The following is an 18,700-nucleotide window of genomic DNA, read 5'->3' as shown; positions in this document are numbered from 1 at the left end:
GTCAGGAGCGTGATGGAATGCTCCCCAGTTGCCTGGATGAGTTCAGCTCCAACAACACTCAAGAAGTTTGACATCATCCAAGACAAAGCAGCCCCCTTGATTGGCACCATATCCACAAATATTCACTCCCTCCACCATCGACGCACAGGAGCAGCAGCGTGTACCATCTACAAGATGCACTGCAGGAATTCACCAAGGCTCCTTTGACAGCACCTTCCAAACCCACGACCACTACCACCAAGAAGGACAAGGTCAGCAGGTAGATGGGAACATCACCACCTGGAAGTTCCCCTCCAAGTCACTCACCATCCTGACTTGGAAATATATCGCTGCTCCTTCACTGGACCAAAATCCTGGAACTCCCCCCCCTAACAGCACTGTGGATGTACCTACACCACATGGGCTGCAGCGGTTCAAGAAGGCAGCTCACCACCACCTTCTCAAGGGCAACTAAATACTGGCAATAAATGCTGGCCCAGCCAGCGAAGCCCACATCCCATGACTGAATAAAAAAAAATGTAATAGCTACAACAAACGCAACCAAAATGCATGTTCCTGGATACTGACATCAATCGCATCCACCCAGAATGATCAGTGCATGGCCTTGTCAGTTGTTTCAGGTGTCAAGCAACCCTAAGGTTATATCAGAGAATGTCCACTGATGTTGAAAATATTGCCTGATTTCACAAAATATTTCCCAAATTTTACTTTTCGAGTAAACAAAGTGAGCAGAGATGGGCCTGAATGGTATGATGAAAATAGCAACATAATTATCCCAGCAAGATTTCTCTCAATGAGAGATGGTTGAGAACACACTAGAGGTGATGAACGTTTTTGTTCTACTGGGGTGGAGGAGAGGTGGTTGGGGGAAGATGGGCTAATACTCTAAACAGGAATACTGGTCGACGTAAGAGGCTAGCAATGTCAAAATGTCTTTAGATGGAGATTTTATACCTTAACAGCATTTCCATAAAATGTGACTCAGGACCACCTCAACTCCCAGTTTTCACCATCTACCTTCCAAAAGTTATGTACAGTCAAGTAGAAATATTGTTTTCTGCATTGTTTCCCTGCAACAAACCCCACTCTGCCTTCCCATAAAACTCTCTGCTACTCTCTCTAAAACTTCTTGTTCTTCTCACCTTCAGGTGCCCTGGCCCCACATTGCAGAATTCCCTTTCTAAACCACGTCATTGCCTCCTTTTTTTTAAAAAAAACCCTCCATAAAAGCCAACTACTTTGACAAAGCTCTTAAGGCCACATTTCCTAAAAGCCAGCTCGGCATCCATTTTTATCACTATGCCTCCTTTAAATGCTTTTAGGTGATTCTTTGTGCTAAAGCTACTACATTAATGCAAGTTGCTGTTTTAAATGCAAGACATCAAGATGGATATAACCCACATAACATAGGAGTAGAACCTGCTAAATCTGTATTTGGTTTGCCAAATGCTTTATCGATTAGTAATTTACAATGAATAAAATGTTAACATTTAATTGAATAAGCTAAATATTTTTACTTTTCATTCTGTTTACATGCCATCACAGCACCTACAATTGCTCGCCTAAAAGATGGCACTGACAAGAATAAACCCTTTTCTAAATTAGATTAATACTGCACCTGAATCGTCTGCCTGTTGCTTAGTTCGGCTGTGAGAGGCCCTGGAAGGGCCATCCCGATCTTCCACTGCAGTGATTTCTGCTTCATCTTCGGTCACTCCATCACCTATGGCTTCCTTAAAAAAAAAACATTCATTACATGATTGAAATCTTTACGATCCTGAGGGGTTTTGACAGGATGGATGTGGACGGGATGTTTCCTCTTGTGGGAGAATCTAGAATTAGGGATCACGTTTAAAAGTCAGGGGTCACTTATTTAAGACAGAGGTGAGGGTAATTTTTTTCTCTCAGAGGGTTGTGAGTCTTTGGAACTCTTCTTCAAAAGGCGGTGGAAGCAGAGTCTTTGAATATTTTTAAGTCAGAGCTAGATAGATTCTTGATAAACAAGGGGGTGAAAGGTTGTTGGGGGTCGGCAGGAATGTGGGGTTGAGGTTACAATCAGATCAGCCATAATCTTATTGAATGGCACAGCAGGCTCGAGGGGCCGAGTGGCCTACTCCTGCTCCTAATTCGTATGTTCGTATGATACTCATGGCAAAAATAAACCATATATGAAAGGATGTTAAAATCACACTTATGCATTTTCTATTGCCTATTTATTTTCCTACCTCTGACTATAAAAATTTCACAGTGCAGCCCAGAACAATTAAGACATGACAAAGCATTTCTCACATTTTAAGGGGGGAAATCAGTAAAATATACCATGATGTAACCATTCAAGGCTTTCCCAGTATTATTTCCTCCAGCAATATCTTTGGGACTTTTTCGTTTCATATTTGACCTCTGGGTAATTTCCTTTATTGGTTCTTGGACGTGGGTGACAGTGGCAAGCCAGAATTAATTGCTCACCTCCAGGTAACCGGGGGGGGGGCATTAATGTTGGTGGAATTGGAGTCACTTGTAGGCCAGACCGAGCAGGAATGGTAGGGTCTCCTTCCTTACCCAGTGGGTTTTAACAACAATCATGGAGCTTTCATGGTCACTTTACAAGTGCCAGTCTACAATTTACCAGCTCCTGGCATGTTACAATGTGTCACCTTGGGATATCTGCAGTATAGTTACCTCAGACTAATGATACCCAATTCAGGTGATCCTGAACAAAATTTCCATTTACAAGTCATTTACATTCAGCTACATTTCTGATTCAGCACTAAATGCTTATAACCCAAAAGCAAGTTTTACTCCTATTCCTAAATTCTTTATATTTCATGTTATCCTCCCATCTCCTGTTTTCATCCAAAATACAAGGGACCTCCTTATTCCAGGGGAAAAAAATCGGTAATAATAAAAAAAAATTCAGATAGAGAACCTTTCCTCCTTTTACAGAAGGCTGAAATATCACACATGCAAGTTCCATTCTATGTCAGACACCAATCCTGCCTTGGAACTATATCACCATTCTTTCACAATCACTGAAAATCCTTGAAATCCCTCCCTAACAGTGCTGTGGGTATACCTACATCAAAAGGACTACAGCAGTTCAAGAAGACAGCTGATCAATCAATAAAAATCTGTCTACAAAGGTGAACCAAAAACATTCTCTCAAAACAATCAGAGCTTCAAATCAACCACTGGTGTATTTTATATAAAATATATGAATGATCAGTACCCTGCTTTCACAGTGAGAATCGTTAAATTCTTCTTACCCAGGTTACAGGACAAATATTACCTCTACAGTATAGAGGTCCATATTTTTCATTGGCTGCTCTAAACTTTCTTTCTTCCTATGAGGAAAGGCTGGATAGGTTAGGTTTGTATTCACTGGAATGTAGAAGAGCAATAGGCGACTTAATTGAAACCTTTAAGATCCTGAAGGGTCTTGACAGGGTGGATATGGAGAGGATGTTTCCTCTTAATGTAGAATCTAGAACTAGGGGTCACTGTCTAAAAATCAGTGGTTGCTCATTTAAGACAGAGATGAGGAGAATCTTTTTTATTCAAGGGTTGTGAGCCTTTGGAACTCTCTTCCTCAAAAGGCGGTGGAAGCAGTCTTTGAATATTTTTAAGTTAGGGCTAGATAGATTCTTGATAAGCAAAGGGGTGAAAGTAGGGATAGGCGGGTATGTGGGGTTGAGGTTACATTCAGAATGATCTTGATGAATGGCAAGCAGGCTCGAGGGGCCTACTCCTGCTCCTAATTCATGTGTTCGTATGTTGATGCCCGTTTAGGCATGCTCACCCATTGTGTCAGTGAGGATGTTTGGTCAATAGATTTTCTTGTTAAGTCTGTGACGTTGGGGACTTTGGTTTAAGTGAGTGTGTGTATCTGATTAATTTAATTTGCATATGTCTCTGGCAGATATACATAGCGAATGTATACCTGGTGATCTTCAGTCACACTGTTTAAATGAGCATGTCACTGTCTGTCTGACAAGGCCACAGTCTGGATAAGTGTTCTGCTGTCCAGACCATATGAGAGGGAGTATATGTGTGCACATGTGTAATCAAGAAAAAGATAATTAGTTTGTGGTTGGGCATGGACAAGGGGAGTATGTAAAGTACACATACAAAAACGCGTGCAGTGAGCTGGAGTATCTCATGGCTGTGGTCTCTGACAGAGGCTTATGTTTGTCTGGTGGTTCTGTCTGTCTCCAGTGCCTCTCGCCACTCCCTAGTAACCTGCTCACCTCTGAATCAGAGGGTTGTGGGTTCAACCCCCACTGCGGCAATTCAAACACACAATCTAAAATGACACTTCAGTACAGTGCAGGATTGTTTAACTCTCGGGGTGCAATAAGATCTTAAACAAGAGACACAGCTGCTCCCCTCGGTCCTTTAGGGTGGGACATAAGAGGTCCCATTATATTAACAAAATGTAAGGGCAGTTCTCTTGGGGCGGTGGTTAGCAAAGGGCAATGCCTGAAACTTAACTTGTCATTTCTCTGCATAGGTGCTGTGCCTGACTCGTTAAGTCTCTTTGTGGAGAAACTGATCACTTTTCTCACAGCTGTTTTTGGGATCTTGCTGTGCCCGTCCACATCACCAGGATGCTTCAAGTTCCGGGTGACCTGAGAGACTCTCGAGACCGCGTCTCCCTCCCTCCCTCTCACCCGCTCTAAGGCTTTCCTCTCCTCTCGGAGCCGTTCAAATTCCTCGAATGAGATCTTTCCCTCCAAGTAATCGATGAGCTCGGGACTGAAGCCCGACATTTCGCAGCCGGATGGGTTACAGGATGACACTCGCTCCCTTGGTCCGTTCACATAAACCGTCCGGTGGAACTTCGGCGCCGCGAATCCGTTCCGGGTGCACGGTGACCCTCCAGGCTCTGATCTCTCATCCGTCCAATCGATTCAATCTAATCGCTGCATATCTCATAGGGGAGAACTTCATTTGTCAACATCGAAGAAAGTTTGTACATTAATTTATAAATATTCCTTAGCTTTCTTATAATTTAATGTGAGCAGGGCCCGGTTCAACTGTTGACATGATCTTGTTATAATTTATTCTGCAATATCTTCAAAACTATTAAACTTAAAATGTCAAACTGCAAATGTCAGAACTCTGTGTTTAACAGACGAAGTAGGCAAAATCCTTTCTTTAACAAACGATGATTCGAATGGAATGTGTAGGTGCAATTGAAGGGACTTGTACTGTTTATTTTTTTCTCTATATTTGTTCCTGGGATGTGGACTGGGTGATGCTGGCAACACAGCACTTGTTGCCTCTGCCAAAATGTACTGAGGAAAAGAACATCTGAATTTATATTGAACCTTCCATGATCTCAGGACATCTCAAAGTGCTCGACAGCCGATGAAATACTTTTGAAATGCAGTCAACACATTGGCCCAGGTCAGTGTCAATGCTGCCCACATATTTGCTGCTGCCAGGATAGATTTCTATGACATGAACTTTTTGCGATTTATTTTTTAGCTGGACTTCCAATCCCGGCTGCAGCAGGAGAAGATGGGCAAAGAAAGGACACCATCTTTTTACGATATTAGCTACCATATTCAGGTAAGTTTTTAAAGGTGTCAAGGCTTTCGATGAGTGAATAAGCGGGTGGGTGAGGGAGTGAGTGGATGGGTGGGTGAGTGGGTGGGTTAGGAACAGGTGTAGACTATTTGGCTCCTCAAACCTGCTCTGACATTCAACTAGATCATGGCTGATCTTCTATCTCAATGCCATTTTCCCACACCCTACCTACATCCCATGATATCTTTAATATCTAGAAATCTATTGACCCACAGCCCTCTGGGGTAGAAAATTCCAAAGATTCACCACTCTCTGAGTGAAGAAATTCCTCCTTATTACAGTCTAAATGGCCTACCTCTAATTATGAGACTGTGTCCCATGGTTCGAGATAGACCCCCAACCAAGGAAACATCCTTCCTGCATCCACTCTGTCGAACCCTGTAAGAATGTTGTATGCTTCAATGAGATCACCTCTCGTTCTTAATTCTAGAAAATATATGCCCAGTCTCCTCAATCTCTCCTCATAGGACAATCCTGCCACCCCAGGAATCAATCTGGCGAATCTTTGTTGTACTCCCTCTATGGCAAGTATATCCTTCCTTAGGTAAGGAGACCAAAACTGTACACAATACTCCAGTTGTGGTCTTATCAATACTCTATACAATTCTTTACTCCTGTACTCAAATCTTCTTGCAATAAAGGCCAACATACCATTTGCCTTCCTAATTGCCTGCTGCATCTGCATGTTAGCTTTCAGTGACTTATGAACAAGGACACCCAGGTCCCTTTGGACATCAGCAATTCCCAACCTCTCACCATTTCTGTTTTTCCCACCTAAGTGGAAAACTTCACTTTTTTTCCACATTATATTTCATTTCCCATGTTCTTGCCCACTCACTTAGCCTGTCTAAATCCCCATGAAGCCTCTTTGTATCCTTCGCACAACTCACATTCCCACCTAGTTTTGTGTCGTCAGCAAACTTGGAAATATTACATTTGGTCCCCACATCCAAATCATTGATATAGATTGTGCTTAGCTGGGGCCCAAGCACTGATCCTTGCAATACCCAACAAGTCACAGCCTGCAAGCCTGAGAATGACCCATTTATTCCTACCCTTATTTTCTGTCTGTTAACTAATTCTCAATCCATGCCAGTATATTATCCCCAATCCCATGTGCTCTAATTTTGCTTACAAACCTCCTGTGTTGGACCTTATTGAAAGCTTTCTGAAAATCCAAATACACCAAATCTACTGGTTCCCCCTTATCTATTCTGCTCGTTAAATCCTCAAAAAACTCAGAAAGATTTTTCAAACACAATTTCCATTTCATAAATCCATATTGATTCTCCCAACCGTTATTTTCTAAGATCACCAATGTATCCACAATCTCTACAGCCATCTCTTTCAACACTCTGGGATGAAGATCATCAGGTCCAAGGGTTTATTAACTTTCAGTCCCATTAATTTCTCTAGTACTACTGTTTTACTAATACTTCTTCCAGTTCCTCATTCTCACCAGTTCCTTGGCTCTTTAATATTCCTGGGAGGTTTTTTGTAACTTCCTCCGTGAAGACAGTCACGAAGGCTGGACCTTTCCGCCCCCACCAGCGGTGGGAATCCTAGCAGGTAGGGGCACTAAATTTGGCATGATAGAAAATATCAGTGTTCCGCTGGCGACAAATTATTTTGGAATTTTATTCTCCTGACTTTGATGTTGGTTAAAGGCGGGTCGAGTTTCCCGCTGACCTATGTTGGGAACCACATTTGCATTCATTTGCATCTCATAAATGCTCATTAAAAGGCCAAGTTTCCGGAGTGACTTTCCCCCCTTCAAATTAAATACCCCACCAGCGGATAATTAGAATGGTCTGTTTCATAACTATATATAAGTGGCACGCACCTGGCCAGCTTCAGTTCATCCATGAATTGGGGATCAGTAGATGCTGCTTTCCCCTTTAAGAGTGCAGCTGCGAAATATTGGGTGCCTGTAACACAAGCTGCTCCAAGGCTGGGCACAGGAGGCAAGACCAGAGGGGAGTGTTGAGACGAAGGCAGGGCAAGGCGGGTGGTTGTGGAACATGAGAGGTGAGTGGGGCGACAGAGGCAGGACTGGGGAGTTGTGTGGAACATGAGAAGGGAAGGGGTGATAGGCAGGACTGGGGGGAAACAAGAGGGGGAGAGGCAGACAGAGGCAGGACTTGGGAGTTGGAAACACGAGGGGAGGGGGGAGACAGGCAGAGCTGGAGGTGGGGGCCAACATGAGAAGGGAGGGAAAAGATGGAGAAAGGACTAGGGGATTGTCAAGGAAGTGGAGTAGGGAAAACTTTCCTGGGGCAAGAGTTATAAGACTGTCCAAGGAAGAAGCAGAGACTGTCCTGAGGCTGAGGCCATGCTGGCGGGCACATATTGAAGAGACTGTCTTTGGGCTGTATGGGCCATGTTAGAGAGCTCTGCGTGACACGCATGGCTTAGTCCTGTTCTTGGGTGGGGGAAGGCCTCTCCAGGCATTGACAGTTGTGCACAGAATGGTGTACAGGGCATGATCAGTCACCTAAGGCATTTGTCCTGGGGGTTCGAGTCATGCTATTGTGAGGCAAAGGTCACAGTAACGCTCAGGGAAGGCATCTGGAAAAGTCTATTGCTGAAAAGTCATGGGGGGGGAGCGCAATGGATATAGGATGGTCTCATGGGGGGCGTCCCAAGAAGTAAGGATGCATGTGGCCTCGAGAAGAGGAGGGGACATCAACATTAAAGGGTTCAGTGGGGAGAACAGGAGTATCCACATGAACAATGATGGGGGAGGCTGGATAGTGGCAGAAGGAATGGGAATTAGGAGGCGGTGAGTGTGGAGAAGGATGGGAGGAACTTGGAGGGTGATGGGGGGAAGTTGGAAGCTGGTCTCATGCCGAAAGTCAACAGCACCATTTTCACTTTCACCAAGAATAATGCAGTTTGAAAAACAAGCTGGAAAAAATCGATCAGGGAGGGGTCTCTGGGTGTGTGGGAGAAGTTCAGTGCAGTATTTTTTGGCCGATTGAAGGGGCACCCTATGAATTTCCTGCTCAAACATTGGAAAGCATGGCTCAGTTGAGTGTTGGACTCGAGGGTCTAATGCACAATGAACAAGCTTGGCTCCTTTACTAATGGTGCGCACTTAGGCAAGAACCCATTAAGTTTAGGTGCTGTGGTGCATTTGGTCTTAATTGGCATCTAATCCTTACAGAGGCATGTGAGAATGGATATAGGGTCAAATAATCAAGGGCCATGTCTGCTGTGCAGAGGCAGCAAGGACTCTACAAGCTTCCATGTTCCCATTGCACTGGTCATGGCATTCAAGGCACCGTGCTTGCAGTCAGGTCATAAGTGCAAAGATTGGGTATCGATAGTTATTGTCAAGGCCACTGGAGGACAACCACCAGGAGCCTGAGTATGGGTTCTTGGACATGGGTTTTTTGACCCTAATTAAGACCCTTGTTGTGAATATGCAGTCAAGTCTGAGGGGAAAGCTCAGCCACCTGTTGTCCTCCAGGATGCTATCACCCTGCAAGGAGTGGCTTTGGTATGCGATGTACGGACTGAGGATAAGTCAAGGGCTAGAGACTGCATTCCTACCTTGTATATGGAGGGAGCCCATTCAAGGAGAACTACCATTGATTGCTCAATTGTATCCATTCACAGATACAAGGAAGAGTGGAGAATGCAGGCTGCAGGCAATGCTGCCTTGTTGATAGCTATGATTAGAGTAGGAGAAGGACCTGTCGCTGATTAACGCAACTCAGAAAAGACCAACACCCTGAAGAACAAGAGCCAGCAGGGCCCTAGGAAGTCCCATATGCTGACAAAGGGGGGCCAAATCCACGAGGACGTTTGGCACGACCAAGGGCCTACTGAAGACACAGCTCATATATGGAAATGAGCGAAAGAGAGTGCCACAGGTGCCTTCACTTATCTAAGGATGTTGTAGCTCATATTTGCTACATTGTCCATGAGAAACTCACACCACAAGGACTTGGAGGGCATCCGTTGCCAGTTGTTCTGAAGGTTACCGCCGCACTGAACATTTTTGCCAGCAGATATTTCCAGAGCTCTACCGGGGATCTTTGTGGAATCTCATAATCAGCAACACACAAATGCATTAGGGGGGTTGACAGATGCCCTTTTCATTAAAGCTCACCATTACATGCATTTCTGCATGGATGAAGCAAGCCAGACTGCCAGGGCTTTAGGATTCGCTGCGATTTCAGGCTTCCCGCAAGTGCAGGGTGCCATTGGCTGCACACATGGGCCCTTGAGAGCTCCCTGGCAGCAGTCTGTGATATTCATTAACAAAAGGATTTCACTCTCTGGATGTCAGCTGATTTGTGATCACAGAAAGCAGATCTAGTATATTTGTGCTCGATACCCAGGGAGCTCACACGAGTCTTACACTTTGAGTCGCACCTATGTGCAGAGATATTTGAGGGACTTCAGCACGTAGAGGTGGCTCCTCGGTGATAAGGGGTAACCCCAGAAGACATGGCTAATAATGCCCGTTCATTAGCCACAGAGTGCATCTGAGGAGAGACACAATACTGCACATTCCACCAGAAGGTCCTTAACAGAGCAAACTATTGGCCTCTTAAGAATGCGTTTCCGATATTTGGACTGGTCGGGCAGGCCTCTCCGTTACTCACCCCAGACGATGTCATGCAACATCATTGTTTGCTGCACCCTGCACAATCTAATGCTGCAAAGGGGGAACGTGTTGACAGAGGGAGACATTTAGGAGCTTGACCTCTCTTCGGATGTGGAGGACTTGGAAGGGGATGAATCTGAAGAGGGCAAGGATTCAGATGACCCATATGAGGGTGTTATTGCACGAGCACAACATGGCAGATGTGCACGTAACAATCTCATGTCTACAAGATTTCAAGAGGAAGAAAGTGAAGACAAGTTTTCACAATCAAAGTTCTCTTCAGACTTCAATGCAGGGGACACACAAAACCTTCACTGTCAGCATCAACATATCAGGAAAGGTCATGAATCTCACAATGATCACAGAAGCAGTATAAGTCATCTTCATAGCTAATGTTTGGGTTATCCTTGGAAGGCGCAGTAGCCTTGGGAACATGTGGCTGCTATGGAATATATTAAGCACTCCACTAGCGCACCTCCTTAAACAACTTCAACAGTGCAGTCCTTTCAACCAAGGCGTCGACAACTCAGTGGGCATGGAAGCCTCCAAGCTGCTAAAACACCATTGCACACATGAATGCACTCATGCCAGTATGACAGCAGCTTAGCAAAGCAGCTCTAACAGGAAAAGCATTCGTCAATGGCTAGCGCTTGACCATCTCAAGTGGGAGCAACATCCCGACAGCACCTCTCTCCAAACGTTAGCTCTCATGGATGAATAATGCAGAGGCCTAATCTTGCTACTAAGTCCCAATGTGCCTTCGGACATCAGGACACGAGTGACCTGTTACTCTACAGCATGCACCCAAAGCTATGAGTTATGCCCACATTGTCCTCACAGAGAGTGGTTCAGCAGGACCATCATTTGATTATTTACAAACACTCATTAACCTGCATTTGTCAGAAGCCTGTCAAGTCTACATCCTAATCCTGCATTGCCTTGGCATTTGGGGGTGATGTGGCCCAGTCAGTATTGACACAGCAGTCAATGACAGCTTCTTCCCTTCATAGATCCTGGCTCAGGACATGTGCCAAAACATTGCTTTCATAGCATTCCAGTCATCAACATTGTCTATCTCACAAAGGCCAATCCTTTCTATCTACCCTAAGTCAATGAGTGCACAGTCATGCAGTGAATTCCATATCGAGTTGTGTACTGTGCCTATAAGGAAGGACTCCATAAAGCACCACTAGGCAACCATTCAGGAGCAAAGTAAGGTCCTCACAGATAAGTAGACGGCTTCATCAGGATGAGTGCACACCTCTGACATTACACATTCATTCCCCCCTGGCAGACATTTCCAATGTCACCAAGGGGAACCAAATTCCATCGTTCAGCATCATGCACGAGCAGAGTGGGAACTAGGAAAGGAACAACATTCTCCTAAACACGGGAATGAAAACAAGCTGCAGGAAGATATGAAAGCCTCTGGTGCCCAACAATAAATGCTACTTTTCTCAAAAATTCACTGCCATAAAATAAACCCCAATGCAAAATACACTTTAGAGAAAAGATTCTAATGTTGGTCACGACAAACACTTGGTACATCCACAAACTACAAACTTCAGTGTGACAGCAGCAGCATAATCACTAACCTTGATGAGTAATTTTTCTGAGGCTAAATAATGTTTGCCTGTGAGTCAAGGATTGTGTGTATTGTCCAGCCATTATTTTCTTATATAAAGTACTTATGTTAATGTTGCAGACATGGAAATAAAGGCTAATCAATGTGATGAGATTGAGTGAGAGTTAATGGAACTGAGGATCCAGATGGGAGCTAACTGGGGGGTTGGGGGAGGGGTGGAGGGGGTGGGGGGGTGGGGGGCGGGGTTGGGGGGTGGTTGGTTGGTACATTTTGGACCCTTGAATGAACACGGGACCTTGCATCACATTGATTAGCCATTGTATACCTGAGACTTGGCGAGGGATAAATGCAAACTATATGTACAATGGTGAAGAGTATATATGATGAATGAACAACTGTGCAACCATTGTGCATTCAAAACATCTTAATTTTTTTTGTACCCTACCGCTACATCCAGCTGCAGCCCCAACATCCACAGCAGAGGTGGATGCAACCTGCTGACTGCTATGCCCTGTTGTCTGAGGTGACTTTGGCGAGCATCCTCCAGTGGCCCGAGGCCTGGAGGACCCCAGCCTGATTAGGGTCTCCTGCTCTGGGGCAGGTGCACCCTCCTAGGTCTGACCTGCTGAAGTTGATGGGGTCACAGGCAATGTCCTGGTTGGATGCCCCCAGGGTGTCTGGCTGGTGCTCCTCCTCCCTTTGGTTGCCTAAGGGCCCCTCCCTGACTCCTTGAGGAGATGGCCACTGCAGGGATTTTGAGGTATCCTGATTCCCTCTCACCAAGACACTGCTGGAACACACCTGTGGCTAGAGCAACGGTGTGCAGGTCTGAGCACAAACCCAGCAGAAACTGCTGGACTGTGGTCTCCAAGGCGGCCACCACCCTTCCCGTGGGGACTTCGATGTGCTTGCATGCCGGAGCCACAACATCAGACAGAATGTGGATGGACCCCTCCATCCTTCATTCCAGCCTGCTGACGGCATCTGACAATTCTGCCTGATGTTCCCCTGCCTGTCTCTGCATCTCCAACATTTCTCTCACGGCCGATTCCAGAGGCTCCTTATTGGACTTGGACTCAGCAAGGGCCTCATCTCCAGCAGTACTCCGAGTGTTGGAGACCTCGGCTGCCATGCCTCCACCTGCTGTGGACCCATGTCGGTAAGGTGATCACCAGATTGTGAATCTGAGCCTACTCTAGAACTAGGTCCCACCGAGGTGTGTGTATGTGCACTGGTGGAGTGCGCAAGTGAATTCAGTGACAGATCTTCATCAGATGGGTGTTCAGCATCCTCATCTGAGCTGGTCTGGTGGCTGGGGCGGAGGCCCTTGCTTGAGGACATCCTTGGCCGTTTCTTGCTGGTGACTGGAATAAAGATAATTAGTGATTGACTAGGCAGGCTCCTACGTTATAGGTCACTCAGTCATTGTCTGCATGTGGCTAATGTATACTGGATGGACCCTCACTGGCTTGTTGGGGGAGACCCATCTTGCCTTCTGCACAGGAACAACCTTTACCCTCTACAGCGAGCTCTGCCATCTGTTCCTCATAGGAGGAGAGCGTCCTCAGCTCTGGGGTCCCCCCTCCAGTCTTGGGTCTTTCCCTTCTGTTGTAGGCAATCTTGTCCTGCATAAAGATAGGTGGATTGACTGTGAGCACTATGGATGAAAGAGCATTTCAGAAGCATGCATGCCTGTTGTATGTGCTGCGCCCTCCGCAGTAAAAGATTAAGACGCTGTTTGTGCAAAAACTTACGTGAGATATGAGCTAAACGTAACTGGCAGACATTCAGTGCTGATGTCCCACCTGATGGTAGTGTGTGACATCCCTGTGGACTTTAACCCTTAGGCTACCAGATCCCTTATGAGAGTTTGGAGTGAGTAGAAGTTTCACTTACCCTGGCGAAGTGCATCAGATCATTCATCCTTTTCCTGCACTGTAGGGTAGTCCTTTTTCATTGCCAACTGGCGTTAACCTCCCTGGCGACCTCTTCCCAGCTGGCATGGTCAGGTGAGAGGACCTCCGGCTACCATCCTGAGGAAAGAGGACTTCCCGCCTTTCCTGGATGGCCTGAGGGAGAATCTCCAGGGAGACCTCACTGAACCATGGAGTGGAGGGTTTGCTTTTTTTTTTGGCGCCACTGAAACATGAACGACAAAACACACCTAGCCTGCAGATAGTGAATGTCTGTCCGGGTGCCATTTAAATATGGTGCCAGGACCTTCGCTCCCATGAGGTAAAGGCGGGGCAGACAAACCCCTGCCTGCACCACCATGAGATTCGATGAGTTCCTCACTGATATGTAATTAATGAGCTGAAAGGCAGAAGATCACCTGGATTCATTCGACCCGCCGCCCAATGGAAATCACACCTACTTTCCCAGCTGCCACCGAACTTCCAGAATGGAAAATTCCACCCAAAGTGTTTGTTTAGTTACTCCGCTATTTTTCTTATTCCCCATTATAAATTTTCCTGTCTCTGCCTGTATTAGGCCCACAATTTGTCTTTGCTAATCTGTTTCTTTTTACATACCTATAGGAGCTTTTGCACTCCATTTTTATGTTTCTAACTAGTTTACTTTCATATTCTATGACCTCTTTCTTTATCAGTTTCTTGGTCCTCCTCTGCTGAATTCTAAAATGCTCACAATCCTCTGTCTTACTACCTTTTTTGGCAACTTTATAAGCCTCTTCCTTTGATCTAATGCAATCGTTAACTCTCTTGTTAGCCATTGTTGAATCACTTTTCCTGCTGAGTTTTGTGCCTCAAAGGAATGTAAATTTGTTGTAAACCATGTACTAATTCTTTAAATGCCATTTCCTGACTACCATCATACCCATTAGTGTGGTTTCCCAACCTACCACGGCCAATTTGCCCAAGTTTCCTTTGTTTAGATTTAAGATTCTAATTTTGGATTGAATTACATCACTTTCAATCTTAATGTAAAATTCTATGTATTATGGTTACTCTTCCCTAGAGGCTCCTTTATAACAAGATTGTTAATTGGCCCTTTCCTATTGCACAATACTAGATTTAAACTAGTCCGTTCTCTAGTTGGTTCCTCAGCATACTGTTCTAGAAACCCACCTCCCATAAGACTGTTCTAGAAAACCACCATGTGGGTGAGTGAGTGAGCTGTTGGGTTGGGTCAGAGGGGTAGTGGCGGGAGAGTGAGTCAGGTCAGGGGGGTAGTTGAGTTGGGTCGGGGTGGTGGTGGGAGATGGGGTCTTGTTAGTTGGGGTTCGTGACAGGTTGGTCCTTTGTGGTGGTCAGTTCAGTTACACTGGCTGATCGCCAAGTTAGACCAGATATTAACCAGCATAACATTTCCAGGGAAATTATTTAGGTAAGTCCTGCAAAACTAGCCCAAGTCTCTGACACTGAGCTCAGGTTCAGAGAATTTTGTAGTGGGTCCCGGGCAGCAGAAATCAACCCTTCTGAAGTTTCAATTTCCCTGGCAATTACAGCATATGTGTGTGCGTCAGGACTTTCACGGGATCCTGACATGCATCTCCCAACTTAAGTTCCAATTTCGACAATACGGATACTAGAAGATTTGGGCCATTATCTAATTTGCACACAGCAAACATGCTAGCACAAATAGCAATGAAACAAATGACAAATAATCTGTTTTAGGTGTTGGTTCAGGGTTAAATGTTGGCCAGGACTCCACGAATTCTTCCCTTCTCTTTGAATACTGCTGGGGCATCTTTTACATCCATTTGGGAGGATAGATGGGGCCTGGTTTAATGTCCCATCCAAAAAGATAGTGATAGGCCTTCTTTTTGAACTGCTACAGTCCTAACAGTGATGATGCACCACCAGGTATTAGGTAACTAATTTCAGGATTTAACCTAATGACAATGAAGGAATGCCAACATGCCCATGTTAGGCTAGTGTGTAAATTGGAAGAAATCATGGAGTTTGTGTTCCCATCCTGTAGGGAAAGAAATGCCATTCTTACCTGGCCTGGCTTACATGTGACTCCAAACCCACAGCAATGTGGCTGACTCTTAACTGCCTGTGAAATCGCCTAGCAAGCCCTTCAATTGTACTGAACAGCTACAGGGACTGTGTGGTTCAAAAAGGTGGCTCACCATCATCTTCTCAAGGACAATTAGGGATGGGATTTAGATGCTGGCCTTGCCAGTGACACCCACATCCCATGAAAGAATAAATAAATAATTGCTGCTCATGCCCTCAGTGGCATAGGTATTACGTACGGAGGTGCTGTTGAAGTAACCTTGGTGAGTTTCTGCAGTGCCTCCTGTAGATTGGAAATACTGCAACCGCTAAGGGAGTGAACATCAAGTCCTGTTGTAAACCAAGCAGACTGCCATCCTGCTTGGTGTTCAACCCTTTGATTGTTGCTGCACCTGCACTGATTCAGGCCAGTTTGAGTATCCCAGTTCTTGACTTGAAAGATAGTGAAACAGAAGAACATAATAAAGGGGACAAGGAATAGGCTCTTTGGCCCCTTGAGCCTGTTCTGCCATCCAGTAAGATTATGGCTGATCTGATTGTGCCCTCAACTCCATTTTCCTGTCTGTCACCAACATGCTTGACTCCCTAGTAGACCTGGAATCTGTCTAACTCAGCCTTCAATATATTCAATGACCCATCCTCCACTGATTGCTGGGGTAGAAGATTCCAAAGATTAATGACCCACTGTGAGAAGAAAAGCCTCATCATCTCTGTCTTACATGGGAGACACCTTATTCTGAAACTGTGCATCTTAGTTCTATATTCACTCACAAGGGAAAATATCTTTCAGCATCTACCTTGTTAAGCCCCCTCGGAATCTTAGATGTTTCAGTAAGATCACTTTTCATTGTTCTAAGCTCCAGCAGGCCCTACCTGCTCAACTATTCCTCATAAGATACACCTTCATCCCAGGAATCAACCTAGTGAAACTTTTCTGAACTGTCTTCAATGCAAGTACATCCCTCCATAAACAAGGAGGACAAAGCTGTACTCAGTACTCAAGGTGTGGTCTCATCAATGTTCCGTACAGTTGTAACAAGACTTTCCTACTTTTGTACTCCATTCTCCTTGAAATAAAGGTCAACATTCCATTTGACTTCCTAATCACTTGTTGCACCTACAATGCTATCATTTTTGTGATTCATGTATGAGGACACCCAGATCCCTCTGTACTGTCTCAATTTAAATAATATTCTGCATTTCTATTCTCCCTCCCAAATTGAACAACCTCACATTTTCCTGCATTATACACCATCAGTCAAATTTTTGCCCACTCACTTAACCTATCTATATCCCTTCATGTCCTCCTCACAACTTGCTTTCCTACCTATTTTTGCATCACAGCAAATATGGCTACAATGTCCCTTCACCAAGTCATTAATATAGATTGTAAAGAGTTGAGGCTCCAGTACTGATCCCTGTGGCACTCCACCAGTTACAGTTTGCCAACCTGGAAAGGACCTTTTTATCCCAACTCTCTGTTTTCTGTTTATTAGCCAAACCTCTATCCATGCTAATATATTACACAAGAGCTCATGGCGTTGAGTGTAATTTTTTTTATTTGTCCATGGGATGTGAGTGTTGTTAGCCAGGTCAGCATTTATTGTCCATCCCTAATTGCCCTCATTGCTGTAGGCATGGAGTCACATGTAAGCCAGACCAGGCAAGTAACCTATTGTGTGGCATGTTATCGAATGCCTTTTGGAAATCCAAATACATTATATCGCTTGGTTCCCTTTTATCCACAGTGCTTGTTACATCCTCAAAGAACTATTTGTTCTGGTCCTGTGGGGGGCAGGAGATCCTCAAGGACCCTTCAGAAAAGAGTGGGAGCAGGTGGCCAGGAAGGTCAACTCTCAGAGCCTGAACTGAGGACCTGGCAGTGACGGCACAAGAAGTCTCATGACTTCATACAGTTGGTCAATGAGTGAATGCATCTTCAGATCACATTTCCTGCAACATCAACCTCCACACTGTTTAATGCATCACACCCAACAGTCCCCAGCAGCACTCCCAGACACTCCTGATTCATGCGTAACTTCCAGATACTCCAGCTTATCTTTACACATGTATCAACACTGCCAGTCTCACACCCACCCCTCACTTCCTCAAGCTATTCAGCTATGGCAGGCACATCACCCAATACAGTGTTACACTACAAGAGACGTTATGCCCTCTCTCTTGCAGTACAAGGTGGAACACATTAGAAAGGAGCAGAGCAGAATTGATGCAGACAAGGAGATTTTCATCTTCTGAGTGCTATGGAGGAGATATCTCTCAGAATTATGAGCCTGAGACAGACCCTGTGGCATTTGGAATCATTGAGAACATTGAAGATGTATAATATATAATATTATAAGCCATTGCATTCGCACTCTAACCTGGAAAAGGTTGACAATTTATGTTAATTGTGTTTATTTAGAAATAAAATAGGTAACTAAAGTACCAGAGATTCCTTTCACACATCTTCCCCCCACCACCCCCTCCCCCAACTAACAAAAGTACTTAAATAGAATGATAGGACTGAGGAGTAGGCCATTCAGACCTTTGAACCAGCTGATCTGGTTGTGTCTCAAATCCATTTTGCCATCTGCTCCCCATAACCCTTGACTCCCTTGTCTATCAAAAATCTGTCTAACTCTGCCTTGAATAAAATCAATGACCCAGCCTCCACTGCTTTCTGAGGAAGAGAATTCCCTGGGTGAAAAAAAAACATTCTCCTCATCTCTTTCTTAAATGGTAGACCTGATCCTTAAACTATATCCATTGGCTTAGTCTCTCCTACAAGTAGAAACCTCCTGGTATCTACCCTATCGAATCCCCTCAGGATCTTATGCGTTTCAATTCTAAACTCCAATGGGTATAAGCCCAACCTGTTCAACCTTTCTTCATAAGATAAACCAGCAATGAGTAAGTGAACCTTTA

General features: G+C 44.9%; 1 protein-coding gene across 1 annotated transcript in view; it reads right to left on the bottom strand.

The window, feature by feature from the left end:
- gtf3c3 (general transcription factor IIIC, polypeptide 3) overlaps positions 1-4,898 on the bottom strand; it is a 66,073-nt gene extending 61,175 nt beyond the window's left edge. Inside the window, exons 1-2 of the mRNA XM_078551840.1 lie at positions 4,668-4,898; positions 1,619-1,733 (exon numbers count right to left, since the gene is read on the bottom strand). Of these exons, the coding sequence (XP_078407966.1) occupies positions 1,619-1,733; positions 4,668-4,766 (214 nt within the window). The 5' untranslated portion in view covers positions 4,767-4,898. The remainder of the gene's footprint in view (positions 1-1,618; positions 1,734-4,667) is intronic.
- Between the last annotated feature and the right edge of the window lie 13,802 nt (positions 4,899-18,700).

The sequence above is a fragment of the Cetorhinus maximus genome, chromosome 11 (genome assembly GCF_964194155.1).
Source record: "Cetorhinus maximus chromosome 11, sCetMax3.hap1.1, whole genome shotgun sequence".
In the NCBI taxonomy this organism is placed as follows: Eukaryota; Metazoa; Chordata; class Chondrichthyes; order Lamniformes; family Cetorhinidae; genus Cetorhinus; species Cetorhinus maximus.
The sequence above is the reverse complement of the archived record's forward strand: the minus strand, read 5'-3'. Positions and strand labels throughout refer to the sequence as shown.